The following is an 18,129-nucleotide window of genomic DNA, read 5'->3' as shown; positions in this document are numbered from 1 at the left end:
TACATGTCATTTAGATGTTCAGTAGGCTTTTCTTCTGGCACAGTGCGAATCTCAGACTGTTCCTGGCTATGGGAAGCAAACTTTAAGCAAAACTTTAAACTGTACTAAAGGATGAAAAGCCAATATTACACTATGCTTCAGAAACTGTGCAAGAAAGATTGAAGTCATTGCCAGTGTCATGAGATTCCTGTTAGTAGTAGAAAACTTAAGCAGGCACTTTGAGACATTAATTCTTCTAGCAGGATAATACTTTCTGGTCTCAATAGCCACAGTCAATCTCCAGTGCTTCAGAAAAATGGGAACCTAAAGCAGCCAGATTTTGAATCAGAGGGAAGAATAGTCATCCAGTCCTGACAGATGGTGGTAGAAGTGCTTTTCCAGCTGCTGATCTTTGGAGGAACCTTCAGTGCAGTTTTTTTGGTACTTGTTCTTGACTATCTGTAGACATTTACTGACTTGTGTATTCTTCAGACTGAACTTTTTGCTGTGGTTTTCCCACAGAAGCACTTTACCTTCACGAAGATGGTATGGATGCAGCTAACCCTGATAATAAACAGTGTTGCAACTTGTCTGTTCCACTTCTACTTGCAGTAACACTTACTAAAAAAAAAAAAAAAAAAAAAATCCACCTTCAGCTATATATGCTGTTGTGGTTATAGTTCTGAGTACCTGTTTTAGATTTGATAGCTAATATTGAAACAAAATATCATGAAACCTTTTTTAGCAAAGGCTTGTGAACTGGGGATTGAGGCTGCAGAAGACCTGAACTACAGTCTCTTCTCCAAGCAAGGGTTTTGTTTTGTAGGCACTGAGTAGTGCCATGGGTGGTGTGGTGTATTCCCTGGAGTGGTGCCGAGCATATCTGCTGTTTGAGTAGTACAGGGAAAATTAGCTCAAGAGCTTGTAATATAACTTGAAAGATCAAGTTGATTCTGTAATGAGTTATTCCTGCAGGGCAAGACCTGAACTTCTCACTTGGAATTTTTCCTCCTAGTATCTCCTCCTCATTCCAGCATCCTTTGTGTGTTCCTACATTCCTGTCCCATTTTGTACACAAGTTCATATTTACTTTATTTTTTTTTAATTCTCCTCCCTTTCTTAAGGAGGTCACTGATGCTCAGGAAGATGAGTTAAAAGCATGAAGTGGTTTTTTTTGTAATTCAAAATAGTTTTATGGCTTCCCATTCCATGCTTGCAGTAGTTACATTGAGACCAAGATCTAATACCTAGAATAAATAATTTGATGCTTATTGTACTTGTGTTCAACATGGTTGAGTATTGTTCAGGTCCCTAAAATGTCAAAAGGGTTCATAGGTTAGATAAGATTACCTGCTGTCTTTCTTTAAATATCCTACGCCACTTTTCTTTACAGCTGAAGTAGTTCTCTGGCAGCTCTATGTGACAAGGCAGTTTCCAAGGACTAATTTTGATGCCTGCTCTCTTCAGTAGCTCTTGTTCACACCATTGCTTGGAGCCTTATGTTGCTGTTATGACTTGGCCACCCACTGTAATGTAACTGGCAAGTGTTTTAGTCCCTTGGCTTGTCAAGATTTCTGTGTGTAAGTCAGTTTTAACTGTGGAAGCTGCTACAAACACTCTTTAAAGATAGCTGCTATAAGCCAAAATACATTTGAAGGCCTAGGGGTGGAATGGGAGCTTTGCCTAAGAACTGGAACACAACAGTTAAAATCTGACACAATGAAATATTCACAGTTAGCAGTGTGAGCCCTGTTTGCCCTTAGTAAAGTCAGCAGTGCTGCACTCCTCTGTTGTCTGCTACCATTCTGTTATTTTGGGTAAATGTTCTTTTTGAAATCTTAGTCTGGAACACTGTCGATAAAACACTTTGCCCCCTAGTTTTTCCCCGTATTACCACTTATTCTGCAAGCTGACCTGCTTTCTGGTGTAAGAAGCAGAACATTTTGTTTTATGTGTATGTGTTTATAAAGCTGATTTTATTGATTGTAACATATAGTTTTTCTGACCAATTGAATTAAATTTTCCAGACTTGCCTTGTCACTGATGTTACTGGTCTTATTCCTGATGTTTCTCTGGTTTGCCTGAAAATATTCCAAAATTTGCCTACTGTTGAAAGATTCTGAAAACTGAAGAATGCTTTTTTACTTGCTTCTTAGCACAGGTGTAAAACTTTAGTTGGTAGCTGAGGTGTTTTTTTTGTGTATATGAGTGTCTTCCTTGGAGCGTCCTCAGTTTGTGCGAACAGAAGGGTGATATTCCCGCAATCTGATACTAAACATTTTCAGTGCAAAACACTGTAATGATGAGAGGGAAAAACCTCTCAATCCTATGTGATCTACTTACTGTTCTTTGATAATGTCGTCTGTTCATCATGTTTTAATGGATTAAGGTTTTCCTTGCACTGAAACTGCTTTAATCCAGTTTATCTCAAAATCGGGCGGTGTTTTAGAATCTCTTTCCGTAAGAAAGACAACAATGAAATGTGTCTATTTTATAGCTGGCATCTTCTCTGACTCTAGGTTTTTCAGAATTCAGAGGCAGCAGTAAAAGAACTGTGGGGAAAAGCTTATTGATTGCTTTTGTGTTGAAATAAATGATGGAAAGTTATTACTGTCTGGCCGATGAGGTCTGGTGTGTGGATGGCAATAATTTAAAGGAAATTACAGTTTCATTAGTGCTGATGTGGTCTCAAAGGCTATGTTTAACTACCAGCAAAACTTCACTACGCTAAATACACGTCTACATTCTCTTATTTGTCACCTCTGTCTCTATGTTTACCATCCTTTTTTGAAATAAATTGTTTCATAGAATTCCTTTTGATTGCTTTTCTCTGGACACTTGAGATGTGTAAAGCTGGATGGACTGGAGAAAAGCAGTGCTATGTATTAATGGCAGGGGAGGAAAAGCTCTACAAAGAAGGTCCCAATTTGCTGACTATTCTTTAAGTACTAGATCAAATTGGCCATAGCAGGACAAATTCAGGAGATTAAAGCTGTATATTTATTTGAGGCAGAAGGAAATAGCTGTGAACAGATAGTGTCATTTTTTCTCCTGAGACGTGATCTAGTGAGAGATATCCCTGCTCATGCAGGAGGGCTGGACTGAAGGTTCCTTTCTACCCAAACCATTCTATGGTTCTGTGATTTTTAGGAATTAACATATTCTGGAGAAAGTTAATTGACTTTCTGTGATGTGGCAAGAAGGCTGGAGAAAAGTTGAAGGAGAAATGTGTTGTGCCTTCAAGTTTCTCTTCCTCAGAAAGTACCAAGTCAGAGCTAAGGTGGAATAGATTGAAAAGGCCTGTGCTGTCACATATTCTGTTTAAGAAAAATGAACGGGATTCGGGGAAAGACTAAATAAATTAATGGTGAATGTGGCTTCCAGCATCTGGTAAAGTACAGTTGCCCAAATGCATCTGCTGACGTGGGTGGTGCATAAATTGATGCTGTAAGCCACGTTGTCTGTTTGCTTCTTTCTGAGTGGGTTACCCAAACATTTGCTACTGTTTTTTTATTCTTTTTTTTTTCCTGACCATCGTGTGTATGCTCTAATCTACCCCAGAAATGTACTGATTATTCCACTCTGTTTATTGTGAATCTGCCATGCAGTTTTTTATTAACTCAAACCAAGAATAATTTGTACTTTATTTTTAGTATCTAGCACTGCCCAAATTTGATTTCTATATGGAGGTGAAATCATGGTCTCTGCAATTTGACCTGCTTCACTTGAGTCTTTATTGTCTGGATTTCTAATGTGGCAGGGATAATTTTTAAATTATGAATTCAGCCTTTCACTGTACTGCAGAATCTTAGGAGACCTTTGTGTGGTAGTCTTCCTGGCTTCAGTTGTGGGGTTTTTTTGTGGGGTACATGTGTATTTTGTGTGTTTATGTGTGACCAAAGGTAAATCAGCTGGAAAATTAGTCTGTGCTGTTTTGGAAATATGTTAAATGATGTTTGATGTGTGAAGGTGAGTAAAGGCGGATGGCACAACACGTTTAAGGTAGACCACTGCCTTTTTCCTCCTTGCTTTTTTCCACTCTTCTTTAAGGAAGAGTATGGGATTTTTGTCGTAACAGCTACATCGTTACCCCACGCTGTTGAGGCACCAGAGCCACCCTCCTGGTCTGGTGCCACCTGGTCTGCTGGTCTGGCTGTAGGTTCTGGCTGGCAGGGGAGTGCAGTGGCAGGTGGGAATGTCACCATCAGAGGTAATAGTGTCGCTGGGGACAAGGCAGCAGCTGTGTGGGAGGCAGGAGGCCTGATGAAGCATCCTTCTCAAGGAGAAAGCAGTGAAGAGGGCATGAAAAAAAGCAGAGTTGCAGAACCAGAGTGTCTTCACTTTGTGGGTATTTGCTAATAACACTATCAATAGTGATTTCTTCTTCCCTAAATCGTAACATGCTTTCTCACAGTTTTTTAGTATATATATTTATAGTGTATATATATACATATATACATATGTCTATGTATATATATATATAAGAAGGAGGTTTTAGAAATGAGAACTCTTGAAGCATTTTTTTTTGAACAGAAGAATTGGCAAATCAAACCCAGCTGATAAAGGCAAATCCTTTGACCACTTTTCATGTGTAGAACTAAAAATCCTTTAACAATTGATGATCTTTCTTTAGTAAAGAAGATTAACTGAAAATTGAACCACAGATTCCTGATTTTTTTTTTTTTTGAAGTATGGAAGATACTTTAAGCTACAGAAAAACATCTTTATATAGTAGTGTAAAACATGCAGTTGTCATAGCAAAACCAGTCCTTTTGTAAATGCTAATAAAATAGACGTCAGTGACGTAGCTCTCACTGATCTTTGATATAGTTCTCTGATTTTTCTCTCAGTTTCTCTCTGAACTGCAACGTTTTCATTATTTGTTTGGAGAGTTTTGTAGTGCTTGTATCGCTTCTGTGCTTGGACTAAATTGCAGACACAAAGATGCTTCAACAACAAATGCTGTGCAAACACAGGACAAAAAGTTCTTTTCCCCTAAGAACTTCTATTGTGTGTTCATGCAACCACAAGCTTTCCCTTTGGGGCACATCATACAGCTGAACTGGAAGAAAAGAAAAAAAAAAAAAAGATGTAAAAATACTGCTATTTACGTTCTACTTAGGGCATGGTAGTTGTTTATTCCATCTACCTTGAGATTCCTTGTTTTGCATCTCCTTGCATGTGAACCAGGAGAGCTAGGGAAGAGTGACAGAGTTTTTGATTTTCAGAACTGGGAGGGGCAAATATCCTTTCCACAAACTTGTTTCTGTTTGGGTTGCAGATCCTGAGTATCCCTTTGTGTTTCTCACCTTTCTGGGGGCTAGTCATCTATCTTCTTAAGGTGCTGTTGTTACTTTTCATTGTTGTGGCAGTCCTAAATACTCGCTCCTAAACTCTCTCCCTGCTTTAGCCCCCTTCTTGTGGGACTTTTCCTATTTTCTACTTTTCTTGGTGGTCACTAGTTTCTGCAGGTCACTTACTTACTTAATAGATAATTTTCCCCCATCCTTTTATTCATTATATACCTGCAAATCTTGAGTTGTCATATGACTGTTTCTTCCTTCCTCACATGCCTGTGCTGCAAAGCTTGAGGGATGCAGCTTAACAAGACAGCAGTACTTAACCAGTTTTGTGCTTTGGATTTTTTTATGTATTTTGTTTAAGGTACAGTTTGTGTCCATCGAGGCTTCTGCACAAAATCACTTGTTACTGATTTTAGACTCACCCAAGAGTCATGAAAAGGGCAGCACGTGGAAGGTCTGACAGAAGTGAGGGTCACTTTGGGACAAGAGTGTGTAGTGTCTCGGTAGCTGATCCCATTGCCCTAAGAATAGCTGGGAGCCAAGTTGAATCCCTCTGCCTGGCTTTTGAGAGAGGCTTTCAATAGCACCTCAGGAACTATTTTGGGCTGAGGACAAAGCATGATTTTATTTTTGACCATACTCAAACTGCTGTGCTTTTGAAGTATTGGGACGTAAGGGAGAGAGGAGAGGGGTAACTCAGTGTGAGTCAACCACAACTACTGTATGGGAGTCCTGTGAAAGGGACCTTTCTCTCTTCTACTCATTGAGATTGTCTAAAGATCTCCCACATGGAAAACAGAAAGTTGGGAGGTGTTTTCATATGGAAATTCAGAAGTGCTCCTTCTGCAGTCTGTTCAGGGAGACAGGTGGGTTACTGATCCTTTGGATGAGACAAAAATCACTGGCTTGCACTAACTGTGTATCATGTCCTGATGCAGCATCCTCAGCAAACCACTTCAAACACTTTGTGCCTGAAGTGAGCCTGCAGTAAGGAGGAGACAGCCCACGACAGCCACACTGAATGCTGGACTGTGATTCACTGTCACATGAGCCGATTTGGTTTGGGGGGGGTGTGTCAGTGTGACGTGCTGCCCATGGAGCTCTGTATTACTTAGTTCAGCTTTCCAGGTTTCCTAACAGTACTCATGTGACTTCCTTCTCAACTTCCTTCATCACATTAAGAATATTCAAATGATTTATGTATATAATTTGAGTCTCCTTATCTGCAAAATGGGGAAAGTTCTGAGAGAAAGCTTGTGGTGCTTAGTTTGGAAAGCGCTTGGAAAAGAAAGTGCTGTCTATTTATTGTCAGACGTCTGGAAAACTTTTAATCAGTGGTGGTAATAAAGTGGTACATGAGGCAATAATGTTGATTTGAAGTAACATAGTTTCATAGAACTAGTCTGCTGTGCAAGGACTAAAAACATACTGGGTTTAGTTTGTGTAGTTATTCCATTCATACTAAATGACAGCAACTACTGATTTTAGTAGTATGGTTTTAATTACACACTAATGAGAACATTTTATTAACTAGTTGTTCTCCATTCCTCTTCATCTGCTTTTTAGAGAAAATTAATTAAACTAACTTTATTTTTTAATTAACTTTTCTTCAAAGTTCACAGGCATGTTTTGGTGACAGGCCAGACACAGCTGCACCTTTTGTTGATGAGTTTTCAACTAATACTTGCCACTTTAACTGTGTTGTGCAGTTTGGATGTTCCTGCTCTTAAGAGCAAGCCAAGTTGGGTATGGAACACATGTGAAACCAAGGGAATAGTTTAATGAGATGTTCCCATTCTAGCAGTTTTAATCTCTCCCAAATCCCCTTATCGTCTAGCTAATCAAATAGAGATAAAACAATTAATCTTTTACCTTTTTTAAAAAAGGACAAGTAAAACACGTGTTTTAAAGATAGGCAGTGGTGACTTCTTTATAGCTGTTTTAATGTTGCTACTTCTGAAAATGAAATAAAATCCCCAGTTTCCTTCATGCGTGTAAAATTCCTTCTCCCTCCTTGAGTGGTAGCAGAACTGTGGTGACTCTCCATGGATTGTGGTGAGTTGTGGGGTTGCCTGTGCATCCGAGGTGGACTTTCAAGGCTAGTTGGAGCTCTGACTCCTTGCCTGTTCTCTGCCTTTTCCCTGTGACAAGAACTGAGGGAGAGCAGAGTCTTGGTATCTCAGATGTCACCTCTCCCACATGTCATGTTACAAAGTTTGTAACAGTTACTGTATACCTTTCCCCAGAAGGGAGACTGGATTTCTTGTCTGACCCCTACTTTTCCTTTTGAGTCTCCTTCACTCCCCTTTGTTTACAGTGGTCAGTAACCATTTATGTAGCTGCATAAATGAACCAATTGCTTCTTATTTTGTAGCCATTTGTCTGCGAGTTTTCCAACCCACTGTGTTGCTTGTGTGAAAAGTGAAAAACTATATTGCTGATCCCATCTGAATTTAAAGTCTGTTACATCCTTGTATGATAGGCATTATCAGTGGTTTTCCTGGGCTGGTAAGAGTACACCAGGCTGAAGAAAGGCTGCCAAAGCCCTCAATGGCAGATGGACAAACCAGGAAAATGGTTTGCTCCAAATATGGGAAACTGAGCAGAAAATTTATCTTCTCAACCAAATCTTTCTTGGAGATATGAGGTGTTCTTTTGTAGATGTATTTCATGTGCAAGCCCAAGCAAGGGGAGAAACTTTGAACTCTTGGAGGTGAACTTCGAAATAGAAATATAACCTATGGATTGGAGTTCTCTTAGTTGGTTATGAAACCCAGGTAATGTTATTTTTTGTTTTAATGATGTGTTGATGGCCTGGGTGAGCAAAATTTGTATGTGTCTTTAAGGAGCCTGGGATTACTGACTAGGAGTATCAAGGATGGGGAAATGCATCTTCCTAGCCCAGCAGTTTAAAAATAAAACAACACTTTAAACACAAACCCAACACTTGCAAATCATGGCCGAAGTGGTAAAAATGGTTTCCATTTAGATTTCAAATCCATATGCAGGAACTTGCTTCAGCTCATCTCAAGAACAAAACACACCGAAGTGTTGAAATAACTGGAGGAGTACTTGGTTGTTTTTTTTTTTTGCTGTTTTTGCCAGTATCCTCTGCCGTTCAACATCTGTAAGAGAAAGGAAATAATTATCTGCCCTGTTCCAGAGGGCTCTCCCCTGGGTGAAAAACAGATATTCATGGATTGTTTTGCAAGTGTGTTCCCTGTAACCCTTGGTACTTGTCCTTCAAAGCAGCTCTGCACTGCTGTGCTGCTGCACAGCCTTGAGTGTGAGGACTGCAAGTGGCTGGTGATGTGGGGGCTGTGGTGTGGACCAATGCAGAGGTTGAAGATGACCTCAGCTGTAGCAAATGGCAAGCTGGCTGCTATATTCTGATTCATATTATCCAAATTGACAGGGCTGGATTTAAATCCCGGTTTTTCTCCTGCTGAGATGAAAGTGTGCCAGCCAGGGATCACATGGTGTGGGAGCTCTGAAAAATAAAAGAAAGTTACTTGCAGCAGCTTCCCTTTTCAGTTAATCCTTTTGCTTTTTAAAAATATGCATTTTCACAGTTCATAATTCACTCTAATATCTTTGCATTGTACCCTGGGGCACAATATCTAGTTCGTGCCATTTAAAGATTGATTTTAAATTATTTTAGTTGATTTTAATCTATGCCAAATTAACTAAAGTTTTCCCAACAGTTCTTTAATGCAGACTCTTTTGGTCACTGCTCTGGTATCCTGTGTGTTGTATGTTTTTCATTCTAGGCATAAATTTAAGTAGAGATTAGGAAATGCAAAAGGTGATTCAAAATGAGCATCATGCAACAAAAAGGGAGAACAAAGCACCAAACAGAAAGTGTACTAACTTGTCCTTTAACCCTGATACTGCTTTAATTTCGAACAGCTATGCAATTGATAGTGACAAAACTTTCATAATAGCTGAACTATTAGACAAAACAACTTACAGTAGTCCCTCCTCCTCCTTTCTCCAGCAGTTCGTAGGTTACATAAGCTGATTTCTTTGTTTTTCCTCTTTACTCGTGAACAGAGTTCACTCTCTTCTGTGAGCGGACTGCTTCGCATGCTTACGTTTTTCCTCTCAAAACGGGCTTGCCTTCAAAGAGGAGGAGCATATTGTAATTGAAAGACCCAGCATGTAAACTGTCAGCATATACCGAACATCTGGGGAGAAGTCCTTTCTGGCAACTCACAGGGCTTGTAAATAGAATAAATGTGAGCCTGTCGTAGGGTTATTACCATTGCAAAATCAATTTCTCCTGCAGTGGTACTGGATTATATTTGCAAACAATGTCTTCTGAACCAGGTAAGACTGAACAGGTTGCTTCTGTTTAATATCTTAAAGACTCCAGGGTGTGTTCGTGTCCAGAAACACCAAGAGTTAAACTTTTTAGTTTGAAGCAAATAAGCCGTTTGAAGCAAATTTATGATGCAATACAGCTGGAATGCTCTGGTGGCTTTTTCCTCCTGTTCTCAGTAAATGAGCTTGAAGTCTCCTGAACTGATTGCCTATACATCTGCCACACCAAGAACTCTGCTACTTTTGGCTTGGTTTGCTGCTGCTTACACCAACTCGAGACTTCCTTAAAAGCAGATCAGTTTTGCGGTGTTTATAAGCGGTTTCAGTTCCTGGCTTATTTGCCAGATTCATTGTCCTCTGCTCACAGCTGTAAGATTTCTATGGGGCATGTCTATAAGTAAGCCTTGGCTCTAAGATTTGTATCTTGCATTGTTTTAGGAAGTAGGTGTGCACTTGTGACTTCTACTAAACCTTTCAGGTAAACTATTGCAATAATCTATCTAACTGATGCTTATGCCACAATTAATGTACACCATTGGCTTCCAGAATTAAAGAGTGCTTTCTTTTGTTGCACCGTCCAGTGAAGGGTTTGGATTTTTTCCATTTTATACTCCTATGAGTTTCAAAGCATACTATTGAAAATACTGCTTTACATTTGAGTACATTTTTCAGTTCTGGAAGACATTCAGTTTAGGGTAAGTTCAACCAAAAGGCATATCCAACTTTAACAGCTTAATATAAGATAGTAAATATTCTGAATTAAGTTTTCCACACAGAGATGGATGAAGCTGATCTGTGGGAAGTTTGGGCTTAGAATACCAGGCTCCCTCTCTGGAAAGCCTTCTGAGACTAAAGAGAGGGAAGGGTGTCACTGGCTGAGTGAGATTGAGATTAGCTAGAGAAGCTTGGAATAGGTGCATGCAAATAGTTCTAACTCCAGCTCTCCTAAATTCATTACTTCTGGGCATCTGATTTTTCTTGGGATCAAAGAATACTTGTTTTCAGATAATTCTGTTGGCTCCTTATCTGTTTTATGATGAGGTTTGAAACTGCCCTTCTCCCTCTAGCTTTTAATAATCAACCAAAAGGATGGGAATCATATCTTTCCTCCCACTCTTTGCACGTCATTTTGCTGAATCTACACGAGGATATAGGAAACGTTTTTTTCACTGATCTGTCTCGTAAGAGCTGTTTTCTAGGATATGTAATGCATATTCTTTTCCTGTAAATGGGACAGTACACCCTTATGGATTTTTCAGGAAGTATAATGTGGTGCCATAACTACTATTTTTGGTAGTAGAACTCATCTTTCCTCTTGCCCCTTGGCTTACTTTCAGTTTACAGAGGCTGAGGCCTCCAGTGTACTTACAACTAACAGTGGCAGTCTGAATGTCAAATATAGAATTATAATGGAGAAGCTGTGATCTTTGGTTTTTTTTTATTTTGAGATTAACTAGGTGAAGTACAAGTATATTTGTGTATGCTTTAAGGTGACATAGATTAAACTATCGTGGTATTTTCCAGGCAGTGTGTTTCCAAGTGTCCACTTAGAAGTTGTATGAAAGCAGTTAATGCAGGGACAGGACTATGGTGCAAATACCTGGCTTGAAGGGTAAGAATTTGTGAGCTTTTACCAGCCTGTGGAATAGCATATGGATACCTCCTAATGTCACCTTCTCAAAATGGTGTGGGAGACCTATGGATATAGATAGTGTGCAGAGAAATGGTGACAGCAGTAGTTCCAGTCTGTGTAAGTTTGAAATCGAGTGGACAAATATCCCTGGACACCCCTAAACAGTATCTGAGAGAAGCAGTGAGTTGCTTGCTGAAGCGCTGGCTGCCTCCAGTCTGAAATGGAAAGAAATCCTTCCAGTGCTGGGACCAGGTGAGAGGGGAGTGGTTTGCCTGGAGGGACAGTGTCTGTGGGAAGGTATAAATTCACATGGCACTTTATTCATAATTATTGCATTGTGCAGTTGAGTGTGTCCAGGTACCTGAGCAAAGCACTTTTTCCAAGTACTAAAGGCCCATAACAAATATGGAAAATATGTAGAATGTACCTTCTCTGGAGCTTTGACGTTTTTGAAGACTGGAACTTTTTAGATTTTTATATATGTATTAGTTTTCACTATAAGGAAAACTGTTTTCGAGCAATGTCGTTTTGAAGGATCCATTGATACTATGACTCAGAAGTCAACAATGGACTTCAGTGTTTTCTTTAGTGCCATCTCTATGCTTTGCTTTGTGACTGCAGCACTGAGTCTTATGTTAGTCTTTTATGTGGTAGGTGCTATATAAACAGAGACAGACAGTCTATTAGTTTACATCACTGCTTGTAAACCCAGTGAATTTGTTGAGTCTTTACTAAAAATTCAAAATATTTATGGAATGTTCCTCTTCCTTATCTCTTCCCTTCTGCCCTGGGTTTATAATTATTGTAAAACAGAAGGATTAAATGTCTTTAACGTTAAGAGTTTGGAAATTTCGTGCCTGTGTGCTTCTTACAGTTTAACAGTCAATGCTTGACCTTGAAAAGTACAGGTAGTTAGGAAACTGTCCCTTAGATTGCCATAAAATATTTAACACATTATGAGTGCTCTTGCTTGCTTGTGAAAAAGCCCTTACAGTCATGACCTGTCACTAAAAAAAAAAGGAAATAAAAAGAAGGGGAGGCAGCAGCTGGTTTAGGTCATGTGAGGTGCAGAGGGATTGTAGTACTGCCAAACCTTGTATTATAAAAAAAATTAAATGTTTAACCTTAAACAAATGTTGCTTTTTAAGAGTAATTTTGTAGATTTTATTTGCTCTCTGTTTTGGAAAACTTTCTTCCCCAACATGCAAACTATCCACTTTTTTTTAGTGGATGTTTTGATGCTCTTTCTTCTGATGCCAAAAATGAGGCTCTAAGGAAAACAGTAAATATTGCATAGGAGTCAGCAACATTCTGTTGGGCTGAAGTTCTGTGAGCAGCTCAAGTGATCCAGTGGGCAGCTGCTGCCAAGAGGCTGCCCAGTCCCTCCCTGGGACTTTCCCAGGCTTTTGGTCTCACGCGTGAAGCAGTTCAGCTCACTCCCACGGCACAAAACTCTGGTGCTAAAGCTTGCTGTGAGGTGCAGGGGCTTGCACTGGCCTGGAGAGAAACCCAACAATCCCTAAAGCTGGTAAGAAGTGAGCAGTGGGAGCTACGGGAATGTGGGGGGATGGAGAGGATGAAACTTGCTCGTTTTGGTGGGGGGCTGTCTCGCTCTGTCTGGGGTAGCTGAGGTTTGAGTGGGAGCAGAGGTTTTTTTGGTCCGTCCTGGGGCCTTCAAACATTTTCATTCTGAAAAGTTTGCAGAGTGAAAGGTTGCACATCTTTGAGAGGTGTTGGATGAGACTGGAGCCATTACAAAATTGTTTCTCTTTCTGAAGTGTGGTTGTGTTTAATGCGTTTTTACTTTGCATGACTGCTTTTTTTTGTAATACATTTCCTATCTATTTGCGCACTCAAAGATGTGTATTTATGAGTATTAAGCTTTTTGGAACAGTATGGTAAATATTCATCCATGTCTGCATCAAAAAATATTTGAATTCTCCACAAGTTTTAAGAAATTATGTTCAAAATTCATAATACAGCTGTTCTTTTTCTGTTAAAAAAAAGAAAAAAAAAGACATTTTAAATGGGGGTCTGGAAAAGAGAGGAGAGAGGACCAAAGAGTAGAATAGTTCTGAATTTGAATCTCAGCCAGTTCAAAGCATTAAGTGTAAAGCTGTTTCAATATGTATAATGTTCAAGAGGCAACTGTGTTCACGTGCAAGTCTGTTAATCTGGGGTGAATTCTATGGACAGCCCAAACAGTGGTCACCTCTGGCAATTTAGGGCTGAGGGGTTTTTCCCCATTTGGATTTCAGACAACTAGTATTTGGTTTCCTCACGTAAGGGATGATTACAAACCAATGAGTAAGTGTGAAACGGTGATTGGTCTCTTGTTCCTTATGGAAAAGCGACAGCGTAAAAGCTGGCATGATTGTGGTAGGCTTTAAAGGGACTGGACAAGGAAGGTCCTTCTTGAATGATTTCACAGGAAGGCTCTAAATGTACTTAAACGAGGCTTTTTGTGACTATTCTTCACTTTTTTCCCCTCAACCAGGTCAAAAGCAGGAAGCACTTGAATTCTTGTGAAGTGTCCAGCTTTGGGTTCTTTATATTTCTGGTTTGGTGCAGCGAGCATTCCCAGGGAACCGCTTGTTTTTCTGTTTCGTAGATGATGGTTGTTAATTACTTGGCAGGGAGACTGAAGTGCCTGGGGAGCCTGACAGCAGGCTGGCTGCCCCGGGCCTGGGGGAGGAAAGGCATTCAGCCCGGAGCAGCCGGGGTGCCGCACAGCTGCACCGCTGGTGCCGCTCTGAAGGGCCGAGTGTTCCTTTCCACCCGCGCTTTGTTCTTGATCATGAAGTGCACGATTTCACATTTTCTTGTAATCTTTCATGCAACAGGGAGTAATGCCTGGTAGCCTGTTGTCATGCTATTGTGTAGTTAATACCCTGCTGCCTTTTCTATAATTAGGGCATATTTCAAGCTATCCATTTTTAGATAATAGTTTTTTTGATTAATTTTTTTCCTTTCCTTCCCTACTGTTTGCTCCTACCCCTTTGAGATACGATTCAACCAAATCAATATTATCTAGTGGCTACTTGCTTCTGGAAAGGAAGTCTTGTCTTCCTTTCCCTATCAATACTTTTGCATCTTTGCCCAGGCCTCAGTGCATCTAAGGTGAATGAATGCATGAAACTGGCCGCTTAATTTTTTTGGCAGGATTACATTTCTGATGGCTTAACTTTTCCAGACCGCATCCTGAGGATAGATGCATGCCAACACTGGTGCACAGAAAGTGGTGGGAGCGGGCAGTCAGGAGGAGGGAGGGAAGTGGGTGGAACAACTTGTGTCCGTGACAGCTGGCTGCTGGATGAGCTTCGGCTTGTCAGATGCTGGCGGGACACATGGACTGCCTCAGCAGCTGGATGAGGGAAACAGTTTCCATCTATCAGTGATAATTTTATTGGCTTGTGTTGAATAATTGACTTCTGTTTGGATCTTTGGCTGTTCTGCATTTCAAATATACTATATTATGTATTTATATCTTGAAATTATTTGAATGCTCTCAAGTGTGTGTATTTATACAACTTCGGGTCAGATCTTCTGAAATAAAACATCAGCTATAGTTTCAACCTTCTGTAAATAGGTATTTTATTTTTCCCCCACTTTGGGTTTGTGGGGGCTTTTTGCTTTGGGTTGTTTTAGCATCCTGTTTCTAAAAATGCTTTCCTTTAGTCCTGTTATCTACAGAAGCAGCTAATTTCATGTCTCAAAGCATATGGACAGCTTCTAAAATAGCTCTGAGTTGAGATGAACTGTACAGATAACTGGGCAGAGAACAAGATGAAGTGTCAGTGACTGACTGGTTAGAGAAGTTCAGAAGCAATGTATACTGAGCAAAATGGTGAAATTTGTAGTTAGATCAAATTTATCTGTGCATACTGCTATTTTATAATGGCTTATGAATTATGGAAGGGGAGGTCTTTGTTACTGGCTGAGTAATTACTGCACTTGCCTGGTAGATAAATGCTAATGTATTGTCTTGAATTATTCCAGTGGTTTTTATGAGATAGCTGCATTTTTCATTCACTTGACTCCAGTATTGGAGTTTCTCTCCTTAATATGATGTTAGACTCTGCTGCCTAGCATGGCGTCATGCTGTTTATCTGTTATATAATAAAAAAGAAGAAGACTATAAATCATCTTAAAACTTGACAAATGAAGTGAAAGAAACACAAGTCTCGGTGCTACAACCTTTGGCCAGACAAGTGATTCTTCTGTGATCTGTAAATCTACTTATACAAATGGGGTGTCTTGTTTAGTAAACAGGAGCATTTGGAAAATGATGATTACCATCTGCACAAAATACGCTGGTGACAATTAAAAACAGTGAAAAATTTCAGTGTTGCTTAAAACAATAGTTGAAGGGACATTGCTCACTTTACACAGCTCTACACTGAAAACTCAAATGAAACAATAAATTTTGGGAAAATTCGGTGGTGGTGTATTTCTTGTGCTAGGGTTCCTAATCAAATTGGCTGTTAATTCAGTTGGAACTCAAGAAAGCCACACAAAACTTCCTCAACCCCTTCCTTCATCAAATATGTAGGAAGCTGTAAAGGGCTTTGGGGAGGGAGAGGAGAGGAAGTGGCCCTCAGACACAGGGCTCACCAATGTTCCCATTATCACAGTGGGGCAAGAAGTTGGCATACGTGTTCAGGACACTCCTGCAACTTTGTGAAATATAGTCATGTGAGAAGGAGTTTGTGAGCTGGAAGTTGCCATTTTGTGTTTTGGAACGGGGAAAAGGCGATGCTGACAAGGAGGGAGGAATTACCTGGAGAGTTACCTGTTGCAGAAATGAAGCAGTGACAGCAGGGTAGCTGTTGTGAGCAACAGGGTCAACTTACCCTGCCTAATCCTGGACCGATGAAACTGCTGCTACTTACCGTACCCATTTTCTTTTTTGGTGTTTTTTGTTTTGTGGTTTTGAGCCTTGTGCTTCTAAGTTGCATGAAGCTCATGGTACATGGTTGAAGGCTGGAGTCAGAAGCTGGAGTCACTTGTAGGTCTTGTTGTCTTAATATATTGTCCAAAACTGCTGAGAGATACTGACCTTGTAGACGGACAGGGACCTGGGGCTCCTAGTCAGTGGCAAATTGAATATGAGTCATTGTGCCCTGGCAGCCAGGAGGGCCAACCATGTCCTGGGGGCCATCAGGCAAAGCACCGCCAGCTGGTCGAGGGAGGGGGTTCTCCTGCTCTGCTCTGTGCTGGGGTGGCCTCACCTTGAATATTGTGTGCACTGCAATATAAGAAAAATATTAAGCCATTGGAGAGTGTCCAAAGGAGGGCAAGGAAGACAATGAAGGGCCTTGAGCGGAAGCTTTATGAGGAGTGGCTGAGGGCACTTGGTCTGTTCAGCCTGGAGGAGACTGAGGGAAAACCTCATTGCAGTCTACAACCTCCTAGTGAGGGGAAGAGGAGGGGCAGGCACTGATCTCTTCTCTGTGGTGACCAGGGACAGGACCCGAGGGAATGGCCTGAAGCTGTATCAGGGGAGCTGTGGGTTGGATATTAGAGAAAGGTTCTTCACCCAGAGGGTGGCTGGGCACTGGAACAGGCTCCCCAGGGAAGTGGTCACAGCACCACGCCTGGCAGAGTTCAACAAAGGCAGTGGTGTGATTCTTGGCGTGTCCTGTGCAGGGCTAAGGGTTGGACTCAATGATCCTGGTGGGTCCCTTCCAACTCATCAGATTCTATGATTCTGTGGTTATTTTATGAAACACAAGACATGAAACGTCTCTGTAAGTAAAAGAATACTAATGCATATTTTCTCTTTAGATTTTGGGCTTGATAATATATGTTCAAAGATGAAAGTGAAAATAAAGGTTTTAGGGAATGCGTTGTAATACAGGAACCAAGTATGTGGAAAGAGCAGTGCTTTATTCCTGTAAACAGAACTCCTCATACTCAGGGCTCTCTCTTCATATGTCTGGAGATGAGGTTTGAACATTTCTTTTCTCTGTTCGTTTAAGAAACCTCCATTATTCGTTACATTGTTGAGGAACAATAACCATCACCAAAGCCACTGCCCCTGAGTGTAGACAACTCATAAAAAACTTAGTGTAAGAAATGCTGTGGTTTTATTGCAGGACCTCAGTCATAGGCTACTGCTTTAAAACCACAGTCATTTGAAGTCCTGTACAATGCTTTTTGTTTTATTGGAACAGCATCAGCGGTGCACGTTATATTATTGTACTAATCCAAAATTTGAACAAATGTTGAAAGATAATTCCATTGATTGCTCCTCATTTTAATAAGAATCACAACAGATACCCAGGTTTGCCTGCATGACATTGACTATTAGACCAGAGCCAAAAGAACAGAGATCAGAGCCAGACAGGACGACATTCTAAGGCACACTGAGTCTGTCTGCTGTAGCCAGCATTGGCAGGACATCTGTAGTGAATGTGGAGTTCATCATTCAGTCCCTTACTTGCATGATGCACAGTATGCTGAGACTGAGATCAGGGGATAATTGATACATCTTATTCTGTTAATATCCCTGTCAAAGCTTGAACTTTTAATCTTGAGTAAGTTAGCTTAAATAGATATCCTACCTAAATAGCTGGTAACTTGGCAAACTCTATTTTTTTTTAAGTAGCAATTACTATAAGCTGTATTTCAGCCTAAAAATGAAATTTACTGGGGGAAAGATGCATGGGTTCTTCCAATCAGAACAACTATAAACCTTGATAAAACACAGGAAAGGTAATACTGAATGCTTGAGTCTCGTGAATACCTACAAACCAAACCAGTGCAGTAATGTCTTATCTTAGACCAAGCAGATATGACAGTGTTTCTACTTGGTGTTTAGTTCTATCACTGATGCCTTGCATATCCTCCTTTAGTTTATTAGAAATGAAACTATTTCAAAAATTGTTT

At 40.3% G+C, this 18,129-nt stretch overlaps 1 protein-coding gene across 4 annotated transcripts in view; it reads left to right on the top strand.

The window, feature by feature from the left end:
• Nucleotides 1-18,129, top strand: part of FGD4 (FYVE, RhoGEF and PH domain containing 4) — a 109,577-nt gene that overhangs the window by 43,070 nt on the left and 48,378 nt on the right. The window contains exon 1 of one of the 4 annotated variants that reach the window (XM_050324365.1): nt 9,450-9,611. The exons of 2 other annotated variants lie outside the window; for them this stretch is intronic. In XM_050324365.1, coding sequence (XP_050180322.1) covers nt 9,596-9,611 — 16 coding nt within the window. In that variant the 5' untranslated portion in view covers nt 9,450-9,595. Of the gene's footprint in view, nt 1-9,449; nt 9,612-12,650; nt 12,767-18,129 lie in introns of those variants that run through there. One more of the 4 variants, XM_050324368.1, reaches the window with a different exon arrangement.

This window comes from Myiozetetes cayanensis, unplaced genomic scaffold (genome assembly GCF_022539395.1).
Source record: "Myiozetetes cayanensis isolate MyiCay16 unplaced genomic scaffold, myiCay2020 scf3, whole genome shotgun sequence".
Classification (NCBI taxonomy): Eukaryota; Metazoa; Chordata; class Aves; order Passeriformes; family Tyrannidae; genus Myiozetetes; species Myiozetetes cayanensis.
The sequence above is the reverse complement of the archived record's forward strand: the minus strand, read 5'-3'. Positions and strand labels throughout refer to the sequence as shown.